Source organism: Bufo bufo, chromosome 5, assembly GCF_905171765.1.
Source record: "Bufo bufo chromosome 5, aBufBuf1.1, whole genome shotgun sequence".
In the NCBI taxonomy this organism is placed as follows: domain Eukaryota; kingdom Metazoa; phylum Chordata; class Amphibia; order Anura; family Bufonidae; genus Bufo; species Bufo bufo.
In genome coordinates, this window is record NC_053393.1 from 497,066,556 (window position 1) to 497,092,538 (window position 25,983).

The following is a 25,983-nucleotide window of genomic DNA, read 5'->3' on the forward strand; positions in this document are numbered from 1 at the left end:
ATAATTTAGGCAGCTGGAACCAAAGGTGTACAATGAACGACACAAAAAGCATAGCAAAGACGGAATAAAGGAGAGAAAACAAAACAAAAAAAAAGGCCTGCAACGTGACATGTTCATCAGGCAGCCGTACCCCTTCCCATGAACAGACTTGACATTTAGAAAAAAAATAAAAAAATCATCCGTAGTCAGTTTTTTCATCTTCATTCCCGCTTCTCCTTTATAAGAATGATAAGATTTTTGCGATGAAAGGTTATCTTTGTGACAGAGAGAACCTCTTTTCATAGACAAATATGCGGCGGTATTGTTCCTCATCAGATTTGGACAAGGTTATCTATGTGTAAGGGCCACAATGCAATTGAAGTCTCATTTCCTGGAAAAGAATTTCCAGCCGAACATTTATTCCCGGCTTTGAAAATAACACATGTAATTATATGTGGTTTGCCAATGCCAACGGAACGGAGGGACATCCATAATAAAGCAGCCAACCTGTAAGGGCCGCTCGCTGCTGCCTGCTCTGTACAATAATCACACAAGAAGCAGCGCGTCAGTCGCATGGTTTATTTTCTGAATTATTTCGACCTAATAAAAGCAACCGGGTCATAACGGCAAAAAAAAAAAAAAAGAGAAAGATGAATAATGAAGGAGAAACAGGCGCCAAGCTAAACGTGTAAAGAGGGACAGGCAAGAATTGGAGTCATTGATCACTTTCTGACACTTGTCTTTCGGCAGTAAGTGGAGCTAATGTGCAGAGGCGCCAAAGATATGCGCGGAAAGTTGAAGTGAAACTTTGAAGTTAATTACAACGCCGGTTACCAGCCACTACTTCTAAGTGATAAGTGCTTCAATGAAGACACCGATAAGAGGCAAGTGAAAGTGAAAACTTCATCACACAGCATTAGATTAGTGGTTTCTTAAAATTGCAGTAATATGGTTGGAGGGATGAGAAATCCTGGGTATATATATGGCAGGTGTGTGGTGTCAGAAAAATTAGCTCCTTCAGCTTCTATGGGAATTACCGTACGTTTTTTTTTTCCAGGAGTGAAATATTGATAACCTATCGTCAGAATAGGTCACAGATTCCTGATCAGTGGGGTCCAACTTCCAACTCACTTGCTATCAGCTTCTTAGACCAGGGCCGCATGGTGCATCTGCTAAGAGGCGAGAGGAGAATGGCTCCCGCCCCCGCCGTTAAGTCTCATAGACTGCAGGCCACTACAGGTGGCACTTTAATACAAGCTGGAGTACTACAGTGGGCGTGATAATAAAGGTCAGAGCACTACGGGGGTGCATTATAATACGGGAGGTATTATAATATGGGGGGGAGCATTATGATACAAGGGGCATTATACACACAGACACTATTGGGGGGGGGGGGCGCATTGTACTTACTGGCACTACAGGGGGCCATAACTACAGGGGTAACGGCAGGGGAGCTTTATATTTAGATATATTTATACTGTAGAGGGGCATTATAACTACTTGGAGCTACTACAGTGGGCATTATAACTACTGAGGAAACTATAGGGGGCCTTATTACTACTGTGGCTCTATAGGGGGCCTTCAGGAGAGACCTTGTTACTGCTTTTCAGCAATTTCATAAATATCAGTTTCAGATAGCTGACCGTCAACCAATATACTGTAGCTGCAATCACAGCCAACGTTTGTAACCGAATTTACCTGAATGTCACATCAGTCTAATCCCAAAGAGATCTGTGAACAGGGAAAAGCCGGGTAACAACGCAGGAGAGTAATCAATACTTTACACTGGAGCTGTCATTTTTTGCAAAGCTTTTCTTCAAAGCTATAATTCCATGGATCGCTGCAGGTAAAGGCTCCACTAATCCTATGCAGGAGCTCTAATAAATAGCCACCAATGAATATGGTTCTAGGTGTCACCCAGTTTCCCAAAAACAGATAAAACAAAACAAAAACAAAAATTAATAAAAAATAAAAAAAACTCTAAAAAGAGAAATACATCACACCTTCACCAAGGAGGTTTACTACTTTCATGGCATAACTTCTTCTTTTTATTTGGGCTCATTATGAGTTCCATCCTGGAAGGACCTATTAGCAAATCATGAATGTAAAGCCAAGCGATGAAGCTCAAAGCTATTCTGGAGCCAGAAAAAGCGACTAAACCCCTTCTGGAGATCTCAGCAGTTAACAAGATTTGTATCAACTGGTTGTAGCGGACACCAGTGAGCGCTGCTCCGAGCCAAGATTTCCTCTGCCAAAGCTCAACATAATACAGAGAGGCTACTTGGAGGAGGACACACCAGGCAAGATAAGGCCGTAATGCAGATGGATTAGAATATAATCTGAAAACAGGACATGCATGCAGAATTATAATATTATATAAATATATATACACACCATGGTAAATTTATGCATTAAAGGGTCTTCCCAACGGAAAATACTCTACAGAAGGAGCTGCACATAGGCCATGTGACCAACGAACATGAAGTCCCTGGCCTAGGAAGAGGCCGCAGCCACGCCTGTTCAAACAGCTAATCGGGAGGGGGTTCGGGGGTAGCCAGACCCCACAATCAGATACTGATGACCTATAGGTCATCAATATCTGACTCTCCAAAAAAAAATTCAAATATAAAAAAATAAATAACAGATCTGTGCTTCAAAATTACAGAGGCAGATTGAGAGCTACAGGCAAATCCACACCTATGGAGATATCTACAAGCATTCTGTAAAAAGTATGCCCACCTATGTGAATATATTCCACAGCGAAAACCAAAGCAGTTTGGTTACTTTCTACAATCGACGTCTTTCCTTCGAACGTTACATGCAATGTATTAAAAGGCTTTTCTTTGTTTTCGGCCTGGCTTTATGACTCCTTACTGACTCCTACTCCCCTATAGAGCAAAGTACGGAGAAGATCATCGGCTATACATGCTAAATAAATTCCATTACCGTGAACAATCGAAACATTCCCTATATTCTAGGAGCCCATTTCAAAGATAAAATAAGGCATTCAGCTAAATCCTGTCGTACGTTATAAGAGTGGCGGCAAAATTTGTATTTGCATTACGCCCTGTGTATCCGGGGGAACGCTTTCGTCTGCGTTTCATCACATCTCTCTTTGTAAATGTAAGCAATGTGTTTTTAAACTGATTTTATCCCCTAAGACTCGATCTGAATAAATAGCGTGCAATATGAAAAGCAAGCTGCCGGTACATAAATTTGCTGCAGAAACGTCTCCGTTACCCTCTTTTTTTTTTTAAAGGCCGCAGATTTGCTACAGAGATGAACGCTCGCATTAGCAAACCGCGGACTGCCCTGCGCCTGACATGCCGTTTGATCTGCCAAATTGCTCATTAGGATTGCCAATTCTCACCTGCGCCTCGTACAGCGATTTCAGCAGGGAATAAACATCAGTTTGCTTTAACAATCATCAGCTGTGAACTGCCCCCTACACCCGGGAAAAGCAGAAACACACATCAGCATCCAGTTATAAGAGGCACCGCAGGGACCGCGGGCAGGAGAAATACCTGCAAATGTATATACCGAGACTGTAATGAGCATGGGACTAGTAAGTATTAGCTCACAGCTCCATGGAGATGACACTTTGCGATCGTGCTTCATCTCCGTTAGGCCAGGTCTCTTCCACATTCAGGTTTTTGGATGCAGTTTTTGAAGAGTAGAAATGACTCTGCCAACGCCGTGTGCCTGCGGAGGACCAGGCACAGGTCTCATTATACATTGCCGGCCTCCTTCGGCAGTCTGTGTGTTCGAATAAAACCTATGGCAGCTCGGAGCGGCCGTCCATTTCAGCCATTATATACGCCAGTTTTAATGATAAATTAGCCGGGTCTTTTCGTAGGTTTGATGAGGAAATCCTGAGGATTTGTGACTTTTCCACACTAAAATGAGGCATAAGGGGAATGATACATTTTCCCTCAGTCTTTCTTGCATATGTGTCCTCAGATTATGACCCACTCCTGGCTAGAATTTCAAGAACTTAAAAAAAAAAAAAAAAAAAAACAAACATGGAAACCCAGCAATAGGGGGCTGTACTTCAAGAAAAAACACCCCTGCTCCCCACCACTCCAGAGTATTCAGTCCGTGAAACCAGCTTTATTTCCCAGGCGAACACTGCTCCTGTAACACGAACTCAGGGCATTGTAACCATTTATACTGCAGTGTGTTCCTGCCCAGTACTGAACCGTACACTAAATTCTATCAGTACAATTCTTTAGACCTGAGGTCGAGCAGGAACACAATTATAAATCATTATGCTGTGAGAGTTTGTGTCACAGGAGCAGTGTTCAGTGCAGGACTCAATACGCTCTGATCAAATTAGACTTGATGTGTAAACTTCCAGGAGGTGGGCAGTGCTCCTCTGGAGCCAATCACTGCCCTCAGTGGTGACGTGTCCACAAGTAGCATGTGACCCAAAAGTGACCCACATCACCACTGAGGCCAGTGATTGGCCGCAGTGGTGAATTTGACCGCCTCCAGAAGTTTACACACTGGAGACCTGTGTCTGCATGAGCCTTAAAAGGGGTTGTCTCACTTCAGCAAGTGGCATTTATCATGTAGACAAAGTTAATACAAGGCACTTACTAATGTATTGTTATTATCCATATTGCCTCCTTTGCTGGCTGGATTCATTTTTCCATCACATTATACACTGCTGGTTTCCATGGTTATGACCACCCTGCAATCCATCAGTGGTGGTAGTGCTTGCACACTAAAGGAAAAAGTGCCGGCCTCTCTGGTGGGAGCTTACATAGACTGGTGCATTTTTCTATAGTGTGCAAACACAGCCACTGCTGATGGATTTAACCATGGAAACGAGCAGTGTATAATGTAATAGAAAAAATGAATCCAGCCAGCAAAGGAGACAATATGGACAATTATAATACATTAGTAAGTGCCTTGTATTAACTTCCTCTATATAATAAATGCAATTTACTGAAGTGACACAACCCCTTTAACCCTGTTATTTAGGTACCTGTATACAAGTATTATTTATGTTGCTCTGTGTGGTACGACTATTGGCACACTGTATGACAGTACATCGTATAGAGAGGGAACCAGAAGACAGAATTAAATTGGCTGTGCAGCCCGGGGAAAGCCTACACTTTGTGCTGGAATACCCCTTTAACATTTAGTCATTCAGCTGGTGTGATTACTCCATAAAAGTCATGTCCACCTTATGTTCATGTTCAATGCCCAATCTCAAAGGTTGATCTGGATCAATATCATTAGTGCAATGTGAGGCCAGCTGGATGCGCAGACGTAAAAATGTTCCCAGCGCCCAATTACCAGATACAGCAGGGACCCAAACAGAAGCCTTTCAAATGGCATCATAAAAGTCTTAAGCACAATGAGCACTGCTGCATACACTACATAATGACAAAGTCTGCCTAGATTAATAGCACGGCCCATTGACGCAATTCATACGCTGCCTGCATCTTCTTTACCCTGTTCTATTAAAATAAATTACGCCGGGTACGTAAACGTCTTCATAATGCAGTATTGGGAGGCTTTTGTGTCATGCTAAATTAGTCAGAGGTCCTTAAAGGAAAGAGCAAGGACAGAATATTAGAAATGAAATTAGAATGAGAGACCAAAAAAGATGCAATTTATTTCACTTGGTACGAGAGAAGCTACATTTTCTTTGGGCTGCACTTCTTCAGTCGCTGTGACCTACGCCATGAGCTCGGAGCACCACGCACTCCGTTCACTTCAGCCTGCTCATATAAACCCTTAATCATCTCCTAGTCCATTAACTATTAAATGAACGTACATTTACCGAGCCTTGCATAGTTTATTATTTCAAGTAGACAACCTAGAAGCAAAAAGTGACATTATGGGAAAAAACTGTTAACGAGAATCTCCTAGGATTTATAGGGTGACATTTGGCTACTGAGTCCTGCTAACTTTATCATAAGCTACAACCAGAAAATTTGAATGGCGTTTTAATCTTTAAAGGGACCCTGTCGGCAGACTGGCACGGCCTCAACTCCAGTCAGCAGGAAATCAGTCTCCCTGATAACAATGTTTTACGCTGCAGCAGTTCAGAGAAAACGGTTTTAAAGCCCAGCTTGGGGAGAAGTGTCTCCTGGTGGCTCCCCTCCACTCATCTTGCTTGAAAGCTCTCTCTCTCTGAACGTAAATATATAAAGCCCGGTCAATCAAGCCGGGAAGAAGCTGGAAAGGAACCTCTCAAAACGGTGGGTTCACACACTGCGTATACACCGTGAATTTGAAGTACTGGATTTTTATGTGCAAATGTGTTGTACAGTACCAGCGAAGTGGATGAGATTTTAAGAAATCTCATCCACATGGTGCATAAAAAAAATCTGCAAAATGTCCATTTATGCTGCAGATCTCCAACTGTCTATGGATGAATATTTGTCTTAGCTATTTTTCATGGACATGTCCCGAGGCTTGTTAAAAAGTTGGACTTTGACTCAAAGGAAGCCACGTCCAAAAGATGCCCGTAGCGAGATGGTTGTCTTTCCCTGGGAGACACTTTTTCCCATGGAGTATTGCCAGTAAGTCATTTAAAAAGGGAATCTCTTTCTTGTCCCTATAAACCTGGCTGACGTGTTATATGTGCAATTGGCAGCTGAAGGCATCTGTGTTGGTCCCATGTTCACATTGCTGAGAAAAATGTAATTTTAATATATGCAAATGAGGCTCTAGGAGCCGTTACACCTAGAGGCTCTGCTCTCTCTGCACTTTGATTGATTAACAGGGCCAGGCCGTGAAAATGTTTTCACGCCTGGCCCTGACATCTCCTAAAGTCAAAGTGCAGAGGGCGCTTGAGTTGAAAAGAGAGCAGAGCCTCAAGGTGCAACATCAATGCCCAGTTGCTCCTAGAGTCTCAATTGCATAAAATTTCTCAGCAATGAGGACACATACCGTATGAACATGGGACCAACATAGACGCCTTCAGCTGCCAAGTGCACATGTAACCGGTCAGCCAGTGTCATAGGTACAAAACTGCTGATAGATGCCCTGTAAGGGTCTTATCCTACCAAGACAAACCATTCTGAAGAGCAAGCCGCGAATCGTATTCCTCTAAGAGGGCATTTGGACCAAAATTTAACTGGGTTCTTTAACCTTCGGCAAATTCATCAAGAACATGTGTTACCTTAGATAAGAAAGTTCCAGACATATTAAATTTATCGTGATATGGTCAAAACTAGCTTCTCATTTCCAGTGAAATCTGTAAATTCTACCTACTTGCTCGCAGGACTGAAGGGGTGACCTCAATTTCACTTGTTGCTTGGTAAGGCTGGAAAGCTGACATGCTGTTCGTTCCAAGTTCACTGCCAAAGATTTCCGGGCTTTGAGTGCCAGTAGAACTTGCGCTTGTGCCATCTCCCCCATGATGTGGATCTTGTTCTTCATATATAGCGACAAGCTGTAGATGGAAGAAAAGAAAAACTTGTCAATGAAAGCACGGCACGATCAAAAGTACCAGCAAACCCTAACACAGAAGACAATAGAGGTTGGCACCAAGTCAGCCAACCTGCTATTATATGAGCCTATAGGTTATATCCTATACTACATATATATTACACATTTCTCACTGTATACTGTAAAAAACGCCATTCCAGTAACTGGAAAAATACAATTGCCAGAAATCTGCTCCGAAGGCAAATATCATAAATGTGGTTGAATTTTAAGGATTTTTTTTCCATTATTTTCCAATAATTCTCTTAAAAACCAATTGCATCCAAAAATCCATATTTTGTTAGTTTATCACTGACTTGCCTAACATTGTAATCAAGCATTGCGGGAAAAGAATGGAAAGTAGTCACAGATATTGCTGAATATGAATACAATTTTGTCTGTAAAGGGCAAATCAAGTTATAATGGACATCTGTGATGTCATCGATAGATGAGAGAAGATACATGGCGAAGTACGATCTTGGATCGACATGGATCTCTAAGGTGTCCTGTATAATAAAGAGCGGAGTGCTGCATACTAATTCCAGCGTGTGCCGAGTGGGACCCCTTAGTCATGACCCTTAGGTTTCATGCACACGGCCATAAGTGTTTGGCCATGCACAAAATGCGGATCCGCAGAACACGGATACCGGCCGAGTAAATGCTGCCATTTTATTTCCATTTTACTCCTTTACTTGTCCACAAAATGAGGGGAGGCCACGGAAATGACTTACAGATATGCGGTTCACATCTTTTGCGGCCCCCTTGAGATGAATGGGTCGGCATCTGATCTGCATAAACGCGGATTGGATGAGGACCAAAACTACGGCCGTGTGCACGAGTCCTTAGGGTACCTCCACAACACTTGGTTTCTCAAAGCAGTTTTAGAAGTCAATATCAGAAGTGGATCGTAAAGAGACCGATACAACTACTTATATTTTAATTTACTCCTGGCTTTCGCTGTCAAAACTGCATCAGAAAACCGGACCTCGTGGTGGTACCCTTATAGGGCCCTATAATTGCTCCTTTTTGAACAGCATGAGAGTCACAGCACCAGAATTGGTGTCCTGTCACCTACAAAATCAATTTTAAAGTAAGCATACTGGCATGTGCCCCATTACAAACATGTACTTCTTGTAAGAATCTGGTCCACTAATCCGGAAAATGCTAACCAGCGTGAAGGTGCACAGTGGGCAGGGCCATGCCATTCGGTTCACCATGGCTTTGTTGCCTCCTACTCTGCTTTGATTGGCAAGGCCAGGCTTCCCCTGGCTCTCAAATCACTAACATGCGCCAATTGCTCAAACTTCAGTGAATATGCTGAACAGTAGATGGCTGTGGGATTTTAGAGCCAAAAGTGAAGACCCAGAGAGAGCCTAGACCAGGCAATCAATGCAGACTGGAAGGCACTGGGATGTGGAGGCAGCGAAGCTATGGTGCACCCGACAGTATAACGGCCCAGGGTGCACCAAAATCATCATTGGTATTAAGATTAAAAAAAGAAAGAAAGCATTTCCCAAGATTTTCAAGGATTTCAAGTAAGGAATGGTTATGATTAAAACAGATTTTGCAGATGACAGGCTCCCTTTGATTACCCGAAAATCAGATGCCATGTTCTGAGCAAAGGGCCTTTTAAATCAATAGCATTTTTACATTGATCAATGCAAGTCCACAAATCTTCATCAAAGCAGATGAACCCATAACATATATACTGTACACATGTAATACGCATTCAATATACAGACGCCAACTAAGATAATGCAATTACGTGAAAGGCATTTACCCATCGAGTAACTCTGTCCATAAACAGGACAATATAAAAACCTAGCAATAATCGCGTTACCTTCCATCAAATGCTACCATTGATTACTCCTCCACCAATCATCTGGAGAGATAATGGACTTTTACAAGTATCACTGCAGTCTGCTTCACCGAAATAATTGCCATGTCACATATACTACATCTGAGCATGAGACTAAGCAGCTGGACAGCAAAACTAGTCAAAATTGCTCTAATGTCATCATTTTTTCTTGTAAGAACAAAATTATGGAAAGACATAGACCAGGCCAGAAACGAGACAGAGAAATTTGTCATGTACATTTAGTTGGACAGCATTCCAGGACACGCCAAAAATTGTCAACCTGACTGCTAGAAATAGAAATGAAAAGCACAACTAGATGACCAGGCCCAAAAAAAAATATATAAATATATATATATATATATATATATATATATATATATATATATATATATATATATATTTGTCAAAAATATTCGTTGGGGGAAAAAAGTTGCATGGTAGTCTTTGGAAGTCTACTGCTTACAGCGACTGGTCCCGTATACAATCAATCCTGGTGTTTACAGGCACGATTTTAGGGATTGCTGATCCAAAAGATGCTAAAACTTAACCATTTAAACTCGACAAAAGTTTTCTGACAACAATTTTTGGCAGATATTGGTTGTTTCCGTCAAAGATCATAACAAGGGAGGCTACACTTTAAGCATCTAAGCTTTAAGGGCTATAGGCAACCTCAGGCTCACACATATTGAATCCTATGCAGCTCGTTTGCCTCTTACAAACACAAGATCATTTAAATGGGTTGAAGACCATACCTTTCCATATGGCCAACTTGGGTTTATGGACTCGATAAAAAAAAGGTGGATCATTCTTTAGAATAACCACCATGTAAGACTGACCACTGCAACAGAAATTTCTGACCAGCCACGGACCCCCACCATGGTTCCACATTAATCTTTTCCATTACTGGAATATTACTTGTTGTACATAATAAAAAGTCCAGTGAATGGTTCAACAAGTAATACAGCTAAAAGTAGATAATTGACAGCAACTGAGGTCATGTTCACATTGCAAAATGTGTGTGCAGAAAAAATGGTGGCATATCAGAAGGTAATCTGCCTCTGAGAACAGGTTGAATCTGCGACTTCTTCCCCTTCCATGCCACATATACCAGTTATTACATTTAAAAAAAAATTATAAAAATTAAATAAAGGGGGGGGGGGGGATGAGGTAGGCCAATTTCACTTATCATTTTCCACGCCAGTTTCTGGAGCTGTCGTAGACATAAGGCTGTTAGGCGCAGGCAGTGGAAGTGCCTAAGTTATGTAGAGGCCGGCGGCTAAAACACTGGTCTTAATAAATGGCCCCATAGGTCTTTCCATAAAGTTTATACCTGCACATGAGGGGGTAAAGTGGCACTGAAAAAATGAAGCACTTATTGTTAAACAGCCAAATAGAAAATAGCAACTCCCCTCTCTACTTATGATCCAATTCTCATTAACTGATACTTCAAACTCAATTTACAGCTAAAAACTGCCTTGAGAAATGAGGGGGATCAGGCTACATGCTGCCCCCATAAGTCTATGGAGAAGGAAGGGGGGAAAAGGAAGAGCTGCTGGAGGGAGACAGAATCAACAACTCAGTGATTCTTCTAGTAAGTTTTCTATTCTCACCCCAGTGCTTGATTCACAGCTACACTGCTCATTACAATACTGTATAATGTCCTCCATACTGCTGCTGATTGTGGTGTAGATAGTGGATAAGGACCTCATCTTCAAATCTATACAGTGTATGGGAGATGTCTATGTTCACTAGGCTCAGGGACAACTGAAAATTAGAGATGAAACGTGCTGAGGGATATCAGGTGACAATGCAAGATACAAGTCATACGGTGGGCAGACAGTGTTATTCCTCATGTATGCACATGACCTTTTATTCTGAAACAACCAGTATGCTTTAAAGGGTACCATCACAAGCTGTGAATAGCACCCTATTCAAATAAATAGAAAAGATTTTCAGTCGCAGAAAATTCTGCAACAAATCTGCAGGTGCCCCAACACTGGATGGAGTTGGCTTCTTTGAAACACTAGAATAGTCCAAGGTAAAACAAGAAGCTTTTAGTCAAGTTCTTCTGTCTGCATCTGAGGAGAAGAACGGCAAACATTTTGAATTGTGCATGAGTCAATTAATTGGTAGTGACTGAGTGTGAAATGATGCTTGACAACCACAGGAGGCAGCGAGCACTGGGAGTCAGAGGTACCAAGCGCTAGGCTTCATCCTCAGCTCCTTTAATGGGACCAGCACAGAACAATGACCGGGGCAATATAAACAGACACACTTCTCAAACTATAACCACATGCTTTCTTCATCTGATCCAGCAGAGATGAATCGCCAATAAGACATGTTTTATGTATGACAGCCAAAAGAACAAGGCCATAAGAAGATAGAACAAAGAAATCAAAGAAAACAGTGTGGGGGATGTGACATCTTAGAGCAATTGTCAATATACCGAGCAGATCCAAAAAAAGACAAAGAAAAGGACAGGGGCTACATTGTAGCCAATACTGTTTATTTGGCTTCTCCAAGTCCTAACAAAGCAGACACATTGTATACACCTGTATACAGAAGGGGACAACATGCGTAGGTGTTAACACAAAGGGAAAGGCGCCAGCGCCATGTAGTTCCAGATGATGTTGCACAGAGGCGAGATTAATGCACAGTGTGCAATGATGGGCACTACAGAGCCAGGCGCACATCAAACACCAGCTGAAATGGTGGCAGCACAATGTTTTCCTCAGTGGGATTTCCTTCTTTTCACATTTTCTTCAGATTTCATCTTGGCAGTGATGAAATATGAATGGTAAAAGTAAAGAAGAAGGATGGGTTATCAGCATGTTCCTGAAAGACATTTTCAGTTTACAGTACTGTAGTAAAATTTAAGCGAAATTGCCAATGGTAGTATCAACCTCAGCTTTTCACAGCCCCTGAATTTTATAAATCTGCATTGTCATTGTGAGGAATATGGATTATTATTTTATGTCAGCCATGTTCCCACACCAGCCATCAGCTGTCAGATAGCAGAGGTAGTGAACTCCACAGGGGGGCCCTTCTTCAAAGTCCAGCCAACTGGCAGAGAACTTCTTGCAGGCCACCTTTGTTAACAATTTCTCACCTCCATTCAGCCAGCCAGGAACCCAGCTAATGGAACAGGAAAAACCTCTCGTCATGGGGTCTAGGCCATTTCCCAGTTCAATGAACATTATCAGACATCATGAAACCGGCGATTCATATGGAATTATCAATCGCCCGTCCATCACAGCCATAAACCAGATGCATATTTGGGTCCTTGTGGCCACGATGAACAGGCCCGTAGTCATAGCTTGGTGGTGGGATGCCAGGGCGGGGAGATATACATATCTCCCCACAGAAACCAAATAACGGTACCATGCTTGGACTCTACTGGTAGCTGGAACCCAGGCAGATCCATTGGTCCCAGAACCACCTCCCTGCAACAATCTGGTCTGGAGCCATGAGCCCTAATCGGTTTTGTGGCTCATGTGCTACCAGCCCAGCAGAGGGGGAGTGGCCCCCTCCCAGAGGCCGGGAGGGGAGGGGCCCGGCTACAGGTTAAAAGGCTTGTGCCAGCAAGCGGGCGTGTCTTTCTCTGAAGGGAGGTAACATTGTGCCATGTGTTTAGAGGGACCTGCAACCAGCTGACATCACTGCTTCCCATGTGACCACAGCTAAGAACTCATCACAACCCAAAGGACTCCTATACCTGGTAAACTGACTTATGTTCTGCTTAACCCCGTTTGTACCACGCCATCAGTATTTGTAACCTCAGACCACTGTATATATTCTTTGTGTGTATATTGTGTTACATCTGGTGCGCCCTTAAGGCAATTAAATGTATAATTTAATCTTGTGCTGTTCTTGTATCTCTATCACGAATCCCTACGTCCATGTTTCGGCCTAGTTAGACGCTTCCGCGGATTGGTTTCTCACCCTATATAATCCCGTTAGCGGACCGGGCTTATTTCAAATGAGAAGCTGGTGGCAGTATACCCAGGCTGAGGAAGCGCTGTTTCACTGGAGCAGTAAAAAGGCTCTCTCAGCTTGTTGCCTCTCTGTGCCCGTGTGGGAGGTGTCTGTGTAAACTGTACCAAGCTGACCTTACCTGCTCCTCAGGGACGGCGTAACGTCATGCCGTATCTCGCTGGCTCTACGTAGTCGACGTCTGACGTCAGTCGGGGTACGGTATTCGTCACAGTCATGAAGTGGGACATGCACAGTCCCCCTTTCACCATGCATAATCGTAATGTTAGAGGGGTTGTCCTCAAGATAGGTCATCAATATCGCATCGGCGGGGTCTGACTTGTATAGGAACGAGCCATCCCATTTAAGTGAATGGGATGGATTCTTGTAGTTACACCTGCTCGTCGCTGCTGTTGCGACTGCAAGCAGGTAAACAACAAAGAGGCTGCGCTGGCGAGGTGCGAGTCTTCTCCTCAACCGGCGGGTCGCTAGGTGTCGATCTGATATTGAAGACCTATCCTGAGGATAGATCATCAATAAAAATAATTTGGACAAACCTTTTACATCTACAAGGGACAGAATGACTGTGGGTTTTAACCTATAGATCGGCACGGGCAAAGTCTTTATTTTTCCATGTGAAAATTAATATTTAGTGAGGATTTTACAAGCTGCAGAATGTCAATATCTGAAGGAGATTTTCATGACAAAAGGTCACCCCTTTCAATGTACACATGAGGATTTTTGCCATGGATTCAACACAGGTTTCACCTGGAGCCACATGGCAATCTTGGCCACGACCAACGAACACTATGCAGCACTGCAGCCTTTATAATCAATGGTCATCAATAGAAATCTATACAGTTCAGAGATGAAAGCAGACTCAGCCTTGATACTAAAAATTGCAGCACCTGTGTTTGCAGGAGGCCTAGAGAACGCCTACCGTCATCATCCATAGTGTAGAGACACACAGGACCAACACCAGGTGTCATGGTGAGCGGCGCCATTAGCTACCATGGACATTCCGATCTGGTATTTGTGGAGGAAACATTGACCAGTCTACAGTCTGTTCAGGACATTGTGGGACCAGTGCTACTGCATTTATTGACTTGGTTAGGTCCAAGGAGATAGTGTCCATCTACAACACGCTGCCAGTGCTACACAGCATGCTCTTCAGGTTAGCCAGATCTCTCCCATTAAGAATGTCTGGGACTGGATTTGGTGACGGATCTCCCTTTCATAGTAATAGAAATAAGCGGCATACACTGCCTACTATTGGATGGTGAATTCGGATATCCCAGAAATGTTACTACATACCAATTGCATAGATAAGGAGGCTTGCATTTTCAACAGTGTCAGTCAGGTAGCTTTACTAAAGGAGTTGTCCGATTTGGAACCACTAAACAGAAAGTCCACTGATTTCAATGAGCACCATGTAATGCTCTGGTTGACCTGTGGAGGTGCTGCAGTGGAACTGAATAATCCCACAGACTGCAGTTGATCACAAGCAGCAAGTCACCTTCCAATCATCTTACTTTCAGGGTACTCATTAGCAAAAATAAATAAATAAATGCATTGTCCGAAGCAGAAAAATCCCTGTAAAGTTGATGGTGTAAGGGCAGCCTCGTCTCTGGGGCGATGTGTTTTACATTTCAATTCATACAAAGTTATTAAATATCTACATAATACATCTCCAAGACACCAGAATGTCTTTCTGGTTACAGCTTTGGGTTGGCAGTAAACTGAAACCATCTGCAGCACCAACTTAGATGCATCTTAAGACATCTTCAGTCCAGCAGATGGCATAAAACAGCTTTGTTCCACTGACGGTAGAAGCAGAGGGATGGGGCAAACTTTTCATAGCTTTCCAAAAGGAACATAAAAGCATTCTGCGGAGTAAGGGGGGCGGAGGGCATTTCAAAGGATGCACATTTGGCCCCTTCTGTTAAAAAAAAATCTGCCTGGCAGTAATTAACCTCATGTGGCAAAGGAGGATTTGGCAAGTGGAAAGACAAGTTTGGAATCTGGATATAGATAGATATAGATAGATTATATAATTATATATATATATATATATATATATATACACACACACACATATATATATATATATATATACACATACATACATACACACACACACACATATACACACCATAACTATACCATAACTAAGCATAGTTATATAGTGCAAAAACATATAGAAATAGAAATATAAAAGTATATTTTACAATGTACACAATAGACTTGTTTAGCTTTTTTCTGTCCCCAAAAAATATAAATTAACTGTAATTTAAATATACAATATACATATAATAGCATAAAGCAAATGACATCAGGTATGAAATATAGATACAGCAAGACGTGAGCTGCGATTGTGCAGAATTTTGTTTTGGAGCCAAGGAGATAAAGCAACTTTTTCGTACACTATCTTTGTAGCAGGTGATTAGGTTTTCTTCCAGTTTGTAGAGATAAGGGCATTTAACAGTGGTGGAGACATGAGTATAAATTTGGTAGAATGACAGAAAAGGAGATATGGGACAGGTCTGCTAAGGGAGATAAACCAAGAATCATTAGGGATTGTGCTGTCTTCCCGGTGAGTTATTAATGACATCATATAAAGCAATAATCTTTGGACATGCTGCTAGATATGAGAATTATTGCCCTTTCCTTAGCACCTTGGGCAATGCTAACCATATATTATTTCACAGAAACCGGAATTGACTCAGAATCAAAACACAGACTGTATAATGGAACGTATAAAATATATAAACTATATACTATAGATGGATAGCTAAATAGATAGATAGATATATTGATAAATAGATGATTGATAATAGATAGATAGATAGATAGATAGATAGATAGATAGATAGATAGATAGATAGATAGATAGATAGATAGATAGATAAATAGATAGATAGATATAGGATGATAGATGGATAGATAGATAATTGATTAATAGATAGATAGATAGATAGATAGATAGATAATAGATAGATAGATAGATAGATAGATAGATAGATATTGCACCATTAGAGTAAAGGCCTCTTTCACATGACACAAGTTCTCCATGCGGATGCGATGCGTGTAGTAAATGTATAGCACCCGGACTGAATCCCGGCCCATTCACTTCTACGGAGCCAGCGTTTTTGCGAAAAACCTAGAATATAGAACATGTTGGGATTTTTCCAGAACAAAAAGATGATGCATGAAAAACGTCCACATGTGCACAGACCCATTGAAATGAATGGGTCAGGATTCAGTCCGGATGCATTATGTTCACAACACGCATCACATCCAGACAGAAAACTCGCTCACGTGAAAGAGGCCTCAGCTCTTTGTGTCTGGATGCGACGCGTGTAGTGAATACATAGCATCCAGACAAAATCCTGACCCATTCATTTCTATGGGTCTGTGCACATGAGCATCATTTTTCACGCAACTCTGTGTTCAGGAAAAAAATTCATCGCAGCATGTTCTATATCAGGGATGGCCAACCTGCAGCCCTCCAGCTGTTGCAAAACTACAACTCCCAGCATGCCCAGACTGCCTACAGCTATGAGCCTATAGCCAGGCATGGTGGGAGTTGTAGTTTTACAGCTGGAGAGCCATAGGTTGGCCATCCCTGCTCTATATTGTGTGCTTTTCATGCAGCCCTGGCCCCATAGAAGTGAATGGGGCTTGCGTGAAAACCAGAAGGCATCTGGATGCAACGCATGTTTCACTGATAGTTGACTGCAATCGAATTGCTTCTTTTGCTGGCTTAATTCATTTTTTTCATCAAATTATATGCTACTCGTTTCCATGGTTACAGCCACCCTGCAATCCAGCAGCAGTGGCCGTGCTTACACACTATAGGAAACAGCACTAGTCCATGTGCACTCCCATGGTCACGGCCACCAGAGGGGCTGACGCTTTTTCCTATAGTGTGCACCGCTGATGGATTGCAGGGTGGTCTTCACAATGGAAACGAGCAGTGCATATTATGATGGAAAAATGAGTTAGGCCAGCAAAGGAGACAATATGGAGAATGACAATACATTAGTAAGTGCCCTGTATTAACTCTCTCTACATGATAAATGCCACTTGCTGAAGTGAGACAACCCCTTTAAGTAATTGCAGCGGGAGCACAGGCCGGATTTGTCGCTTCCTCCATGCTGTGGAGGCCTCAATATTCATGATACCTGATGTCTATACCCGACAAGCTTTTTCACTATGTACACTATAGGGAGAAAGCTGTCAATCAGCGTCAGGAGGAGTCCGACACTCATAAATCCCAAGACTTGGCTCCCCGCAGCAGCAGATAAGCGGTGGTTGAAGTAGTACAGCGGGAATACGTGACCCACTGCTGGGATCGGGGTCTGGGTCACCTGAGGAGGGGGCAGATTCTCAGAGACAGGACTATCTGCATCATGCTCTACAAAAGCTCAACTAGTGGTAGCTGTAGATGGCGACCTCTCACACACCTTCATGAAAGAGGTTTCTGTTGTGGCAGAGAAGTCGGCCAACCTCTCAGGTGTGGCAAATATCTAAAACGGCATACAGTACGTGACAATGCTACAGGGTGGTCTGCGTATTCCAGGACAAGTCCTCCACAGCAGGAGATGCTCCCGAGCCAAGAGACGGGGGATCCTGAACAGCGGACCCTCCTATATTAACTCAGGATTCACTAATAAGGTATATACGAAAATAGGTGTCCAAAACTGGGTGTCCCTTTTGCATGGCTGTGAATCCTCTTAAGATCACAGGTAATCGCCACATCCTAAAAGGCAGGTCAAAGAAATGATGCATAAAGTAACCAACAAAACGGGGATTTACCATACAACATCAAGCCATCAGCATTGAAGGGACGAGCACGTAATATAAAAGGGACGAGCACGTAATATAAAGGGGACGAGCACGTAATATAAAGGGGACGAGCACGTAATATAAAGGGACGAGCACGTAATATAAAGGGACGAGCACGTAATATAAAGGGACGAGCACGTAATATAAAGGGACGAGCACGTAATATAAAGGGACGAGCACGTAATATAAAGGGACGAGCACGTAATATAAAGGGACGAGCACGTAATATAAAGGGACGAGCACGTAATATAAAGGGACGAGCACGTAATATAAAGGGACGAGCACGTAATATAAAGGGACGAGCACGTAATATAAAGGGACGAGCACGTAATATAAAGGGACGAGCACGTAATATAAAGGGACGAGCACGTAATATAAAGGGACGAGCACGTAATATAAAGGGACGAGCACGTAATATAAAGGGACGAGCACGTAATATAAAGGGACGAGCACGTAATATAAAGGGACGAGCACGTAATATAAAGGGACGAGCACGTAATATAAAGGGACGAGCACGTAATATAAAGGGACGAGCACGTAATATAAAGGGACGAGCACGTAATATAAAGGGACGAGCACGTAATATAAAGGGACGAGCACGTAATATAAAGGGACGAGCACGTAATATAAAGGGACGAGCACGTAATATAAAGGGACGAGCACGTAATATAAAGGGACGAGCACGTAATATAAAGGGATGAGCACGTAATATAAAGGGATGAGCCTGTAATATAAATGGACGACATGTTTCTAGACCTGCCCAGGTTTCTAAAGGAAGGTCACAGGAGGACAGAGCCTTGATATACCTACACCTACCAACCTATACGTGACCAAGACAGAAGAACACACGCACGGAGATAGACAGATATGACAGACGCAAATGAGGTCGATATGTACAGAATAATCTACTTTTATGCTCGCTCATCCAAGGCATCCGTTATTCAGTCATTTTCTTTGTTCAGGACCTTTCTCAACAATCTCAAGTTCTCGGGAAAGTCAAGCACGATTTGCGATAACGCGTTTAACGCCTCAACAATTCTCTCTAATTTTCTAAGCTTAAGGGAAACAGCAGTGAAAACGTTATGATAGAAAATAAAACAAATGAGCAAATCAAACGGCTAATTGTTCAGTCTCCGGCACAGTCACTTTCATGGCTTACAGTCGCTCTATTAACATAACACGGGGGGGGGGGGGGGGGAGTGGGTAAACTCTTTCTTTCGGAGCCTAATGGTTTGGAAAACCTGCTAATCTGGCAACTGCCAAAATGGTTTCAGCACTAGAGCGGCAGGAAACCCCGTCAGGAACCGAGGGATCAGCAAACCAACAATGGGGAGAAGCAGAAACATCCACAGACGAGAGCAATCACTGAATGTCTGATATCAGCATCAAAGAAGTGTCCACCGCTAACGAAATATACAATAATTCATCCCCCGACCCCTTCTGTGGATCACTGGAGTCTCTCCCAGAAGATCGGGTTTTGCTCTTATAGGACGAAGTGAATAGCAGTGATTTGTACCAATACGGAAACAACAACAAACTCCAATCACAAAACGCAGCCAAAAAAAACAACAACTTTCACAATGAACATACAGAATAATTATATATGGGAAGTAGAGATGAGCGAATTTCAGGTTATGAAATTAGTTCACACTTAGTTTATTGGTAAAAGGTGAATTGCGTTATGGATTCCGTTACCACGGACCATAACGCAATTCTATGACGGAATGCATAACGGAATGCCTTTAGAAGCATTCCGTTATTCTTTCAGTCATAATAGAAGTCTATGGCCTGCATAACTGATACATCCAATTTCCGTTATGCAGGAGAGGACTTCTATTATGATGGAATGAATAATGGAATCCCTCTAAAGCAGGCATGCTCAACCTGCGGCCCTCCAGCTGTTTTAAAACTACAACTCCCACCATGCCATTCTGTAGGATGTCCGGGAAAGATGGGAGTTCTAGTTTTGCAACAGCTGGAGCGCCGCAGGTTGAGCATGCCTGCTCTAAAGGTATTCTGTTAGGCATTCCGTCATAGAATTGTGTTATTGTCCGTGGTAACGGAATCCATAACGCACTTTACTTTTTACCAGTAAATGAAGGCATGAACAAATTTCAAAATATGAAATTCACTCATCTCTAATGGGAAGCCATGCATGACTGAGGTGACTTTAAAGCGGATTTTGTATTAAACATATTACAGGGGTGGACTGGAAGCCATATAAAAGTCCTGACTTACGCTACTTTCACACTAGCGTTAATATATTGCCAATGGGGACAAAACTGAACTGAACAGTACGGAATGGTCCAAAATTCACTCCATTCCATTCTCATACCGGAGAGCAGCATGCTGCGGTTTGCTTTCCGTCCTGGGATGCGGAGCGAGACGAATCCGTCATGACTCACAATGAAAGTCAATGGGGAGGGATTCGTTTAACTCAAACAATAGAAAATGGATCCGTCCCCCATTGACTTTCAATGGAGTTCATGATGGATCCGATACAACCGGATTCGTTCATAACGGATGCAGACGGTTGTATTTTCGGTAACAGAAGCGTTTTTGCTGAACCCTGCCGGATCAAGAAAAAACGCTAGTGTGAAAGTAGCCTAATAAACCTCATGCCAAACAAGTGCCTGCTCTTCAATGATACCGCTGTGAATTCAAGGCAATGTCCAAGACCCCAATACTGGTCTCAAAAAGAAACGGAGACCGTCTTATCCGATGTTGATCGGCACAGAGATGGAGAATTCTGTAGCTGCTTCTTGCCTATAGCTGCCCGTTAGGGAATCAATCCTTCAGGCCTCACTATTAGCAAAGCATATATTACATGGCCACCTATTCTTCTGAAAGGGTGTCATGTAATACCCTGTTGCTCCTGTAGTGGGGGCACTCCTGCGGTGAGTAACCAGTTACAGAAGGGGTTGCCCTAACCGCTTACATGCCGTATTCTATAAAGAGTGGCCTGTCTTCAGTTAATAACCAGTATTAGCTTTGTAGGAATAGCCAGGATAACATGATACATAAAAAAAATATATATATATATATAAATCTAAGAAAACATTCTAGCCTACACATTCATTTGCGAAAAATGTAACAAAAACGTCTGAAAAGGTCAAAACTGTCAGAACTAAATGCAAAGAGAAATAAACCAGACACTTCAATTACATGGTCTATACAAAGGCCATGTTCAAATCACCATTTTAATTCACCAGAAAACCAGCAAAAATAAAAAAACGTTCCTTTATTTTAGAAACAGGCTAGATTCACACTACTGCTTAGTGTCCGTCAGGGAACAGTGTGACAGATCTCTCTGCATTCTGGCATTGCCAGAAGCCAAAACGTTGCCATCCGGTCCACTTAAAGGGGTTACCCCATCTTAGACAATGGGGGCATATCGCTAGGATATGCCCCCATTGTCGGATAGGTGCGGGTCCCACCTCTGGGACCTGCACCTACAAGGAGAAAGGAGCGGAGAAAGTTGAGGAGGGTGCACTGCGCATGCGCAGCCACCCTCCATTCATTTCTATGGAGCCGCCGGAAATAGCAGAGCGCTGGCTCAGCTATTTCCGTCTGCCCCATAGAAATGAATGGGAGTGGTGGCCACGCATGCACGGTGAGCTCCCATTCACTTCAATGGGAAAGGCGGGGAGCTGTGCCTGGTGGTGCACGGACCCTGGGAAACCCGGGGTCCTCCAGCCACAACTCTCCCCAGCTCCGTTCTCCTTGTAGGTGCGGGTCCCAGAGGTGGGAATCAGCACCTATCAAACAAAAACAATTGTCTAAGAACAGCATAAAATAGTGACAGAAATGCTGATGTCAGCGGTGTGTCACTCATCAGCTAAAGGTAAGTGGTTGCCGAGAACCAGCATCATAATCATTGCAGCCCAGGCCTGGAAAAGAGTCACATCTACGTGAGAAGAGTCCTGGTTATTCATGAATTCCTGCTCTCCTCGCCCATTCTGCTGCTGATTGTCAGTCTTCTACCTAGTTTTCTCCCTTTCTCTCTAGGAGAGACCTGACAATCAGCAGCAGGTGGGCGAGGAGAGCAGGAATTCATGAATAACCAGGACTCTTCTCAGGTAGATGTGACTCTTTTCCAGGCCTGGGCTGCAATGATTATGATGCTGGTTCTCAGCAACCACTTACCTTTAGCTGATGAGTGACACACCGCTGACATCAGCATTTCTGTCACTATTTTATACTGCCCTCAGTGAGGTCAGCATAAAGTTGATGACAGGTTCCCTTTAACTATAATGGGGACCGGCGGAGATCTGGCCACAACTATGCGCACAACGGTTGTGGCCAGATCAACGTTGGTCTCCATTATAGGTAAGGGGACCAGACGGCAGCGTTTAAGCTTCCAGCAATGCCGGCAGGCAACAGCGCTAGTGTGAAATTAGCCTTATGCTCATTCTGCAGTGTTTTTGTCACTTCCGTTAGAGATATGTTCTCCACACAGAGCTTTTTCTCCCACCAAAAATAACGGATTTCTGACGGAACTGATAAAAACGGAGGCAAAATTAGCATAACGGTGCTAAAAATAAAGCATTTTCTTTTCTGTTCTTCTGACAGATTAGAAGAACGGAAAACAAACCGGTGATGTGAACGTGGCCTTACTCCCTGCAGGAACTGTGCAGCATTTCATCCATACAGAAAGAAAATGGTAGATGTAGTATGTGAAATAACAAGTCCTTTCTTCATTATTTTCCAAGCTTTCATTCCCCGAGGAGGAGAGAATCCCTCTGCAGCATCAGTATGAAATAACCATCTAAACTGCCCGACAAATGAAATGTTTCATGCCCTGCTATTAGGAGACGAGCCGCCCCACCTTCTCCGAGCCCCGACTGTCAGCTTCAAGGTTCAACAGGAAGGATATTGTGACTGTAATGCCTAATTTCAGGGTGTGCTGCTATGTCGGCTCATTTACATACCAAAGCAAGGGGAATGTGATTTAGAGGGGGGGAAATCCATCTAGAGACAGACATGAAAAACTTCAAACATTTGCCGATTCCCCAACGTTCCACTCATCATTTCAAACCTTCGCTACAACAAAGGCGAAGAGAACACTTGTCCTTGACATCAGCCTAACTCCGCTTCTTTCCCTTTGTTACAATCTTGCACAAACCACATCAACCACTAACCTACCACATCAACCACTAACCTACCACATCAACCACTAACCTACCACATCAACCACTAACCTACCACATCAACCACTAACCTACCACATCAACCACTAACCTACCACATCAACCACTAACCTACCACATCAACCACTAACCTACCACATCAACCACTAACCTACCACATCAACCACTAACCTACCACATCAACCACTAACCTACCACATCAACCACTAACTTACCACATAAACCACTAAGTTACCACACCAACAGTCTTAGCTGCTGGTTATCCTCATATGTGAGAGCTAAAATCTGCACAACGCAAATCTAGGAAGATGTTCAAGGGGCTGTTCAGCCATAAAAAATATCAAAAGAAGTCATCTTCATTTTACCGATCCTCCGCTGCTTAGGTTACAATTAGTGTTGAGTGAACTTGTGTTTAAAGTTCGGCGTCTAAAGTTCGGGTTATCGAAGAATCGTGTTATGGATTCTAAATTCCGTTATGGTCTGTGGTAGCGGAATCCATAACGCAATTCTTCGATAACCCGAACTTTAGACGCCAAACTTAAAACACAAGTTCACTCAACACTGGTTACAATGCTTCCTGGGCCCCCTGATAGTCCCTACTTCCTGCCCCCACTTAACATTGACATGTGACCACTGCAGCCGAAACAGACACCAACCTGTACAGTGCGCATGCGCCAGTTAATGCCACAGCTTGCTGTCCTCTGCTGAGGAGCAGGGGCATTCACTAATGCATGCGCACTGCACATCTTTGTTCCTCCGCCCATAGTAGACAGTGGACGGTGCATGCTTGGGCATGGCGGCGAAGTGTGCAGGCGAGAACTGAAGAGGATGATGCAAAATCATTATAGGGCGGGCCAGAGGATACAATGGAGAGGGGTTTGGCGTGCAGATCAGTGACGGGCCTGGGCACTTGCAGCCAGGATGCCGCCCCTAGCTTTATAAACTTGTTTTTTCAGCCTTAGGCTACTTTCACACTCGCGTTTGGTGCAGGTCCGTCATGGATCTGCACAGATGGATCCATTCAGATAATACAACCGCATGCATCCGTCATGAACGGATCCATTTGTATTATCTTTAACATAACCAATTGAACACCACTGAGAGTCAATGGAGGACAGATCCGTTTTCTATTGTGCCAGATTGTGTCCGAGAAAACTGATCAATCCCCATTGACTTACATTGTGGGCCAGAATGGATCTGTTTGGCTCGGTTTCGTCAGACGGACACCAAAACGCTGCATTTTGGTGTCCACCTTCAAAGCGGAATGGAGACGGAACGCAGGCAAACGGATGCATTCTGAGCGGATCCTTATCCATTCAGAATGCATTACGGCTGAACTGATCCATTTTGGGCTGCTTGTGAGAGCCCTGAAACGGATTTCACAAGCGGACCCAGAAACGCCAGCGTGAAATTAGCCTTACATTGTATGTCAGAACAGATCCGTTTGGCTCAGTTTCATCAGACGGACAGACTTTCTTTTTAAGCTATTGAGCATCAGACTACCGGATCAAACATATGATTATGAACAGGCTGGGGGCTACTATAAGGGAATGCTGGCAGTTTTATATGCGTTTTTGAGGTGACAGGTTTCCTTTAAAGAAAAAAAATCAATTTAAATAAAATAAAAAAATAAAATAAAAAAGTGTGTAACCCTTTTAAAGCCAATTAAATGTTAAACAATTAAATAATAAAACAGACAAAAAAATAAACCACAAAGAATATTTACTGCACTGGAGGACAGGGTCAAAATGGCGACCGGAGTCTGCTCAGACCGCGATGAAAACAAACCAGATTCTGCTGATACGTAATATTTATCATAATTAAACTGTGACCTGAAACATGCTCAAAAAAAAAAAAGTGTCAAGTTTAGGAATGCAGCATCTCTTAATTAATGTGTAGAAAGGGTAAGGGTCCCTGCAATATGCAGTTCCCAGCAAACGTGTTAATGGTTTTACTGTTCTGACTAATCTCAGGAGGTAACGAGGGAGAAAGTCAAAAGGGGAAAACCAGAATTAATCATCGAAATCCATTTCCCGTGCAAATGGATTAACTAAAGGGGTTCTCCTACTGAGGACATGGAACTTTTGCTAAACTGACTGCTTTATCTTTTTGGCTTTCGTCTGCGTTAGGGCTCATGCGCACGAACGTATTTTCTTTCTGTGTCAGCTCCATTTTTTTTTTTGCGGACCGTATGCGGAACCATTCACTTCAATGGGTAACAAAAAAATAAATGAAGTTACTCAGTGTGCATTCCGTTTCCGTATGTCTGTATTTCCATTCCGCAAAAAAACAGAACATGTCCTATTATTGTCCGCCTTACGGACAAGGATAGGACTGTTCTATTAGGGGCCAGCTGTTCCGTTCCACAAAATATGGAATGCACACGGACGTCATCTGTATTTTTTGCGGACCGCAAAATACCTACGGTCGTGTGCATGAGTCCTTATTCAGCAGTCACCACCAGGGAGGAATTTGTTTTTCAATCAGTATCAGCGCCCCAAAAACAATCATACATCAGAAAGACCTGATCAGTGCAGTCCAAAAGTAGTGAATATAACGCGGACGTAACTATACATTCAGTATCCTTTGCAGGGGAACATAAATGACCATTTCTCCACTTTCTTGTAAAATAACTATTTTGAAGCAAATTAGGCAACTTTCACATCTGCACTTCCACATTCCGGGATTGAGATCCGTCATAGGATCTCAATAACGGGGGAAACGCTTCAG

The 25,983-nt window shown here is 43.0% G+C and overlaps 1 protein-coding gene across 11 annotated transcripts in view; it reads right to left on the reverse strand.

Annotated features, from left to right (window-relative positions):
- Positions 1 to 25,983, reverse strand: part of PARD3 (par-3 family cell polarity regulator) — a 600,009-nt gene that overhangs the window by 410,100 nt on the left and 163,926 nt on the right. For all 11 annotated transcript variants that reach the window (XM_040434287.1, XM_040434289.1, XM_040434286.1 and 8 more), the window contains exon 3: positions 7,213 to 7,393. In XM_040434287.1, coding sequence (XP_040290221.1) covers positions 7,213 to 7,393 — 181 coding nt within the window. The remainder of the gene's footprint in view (positions 1 to 7,212; positions 7,394 to 25,983) is intronic.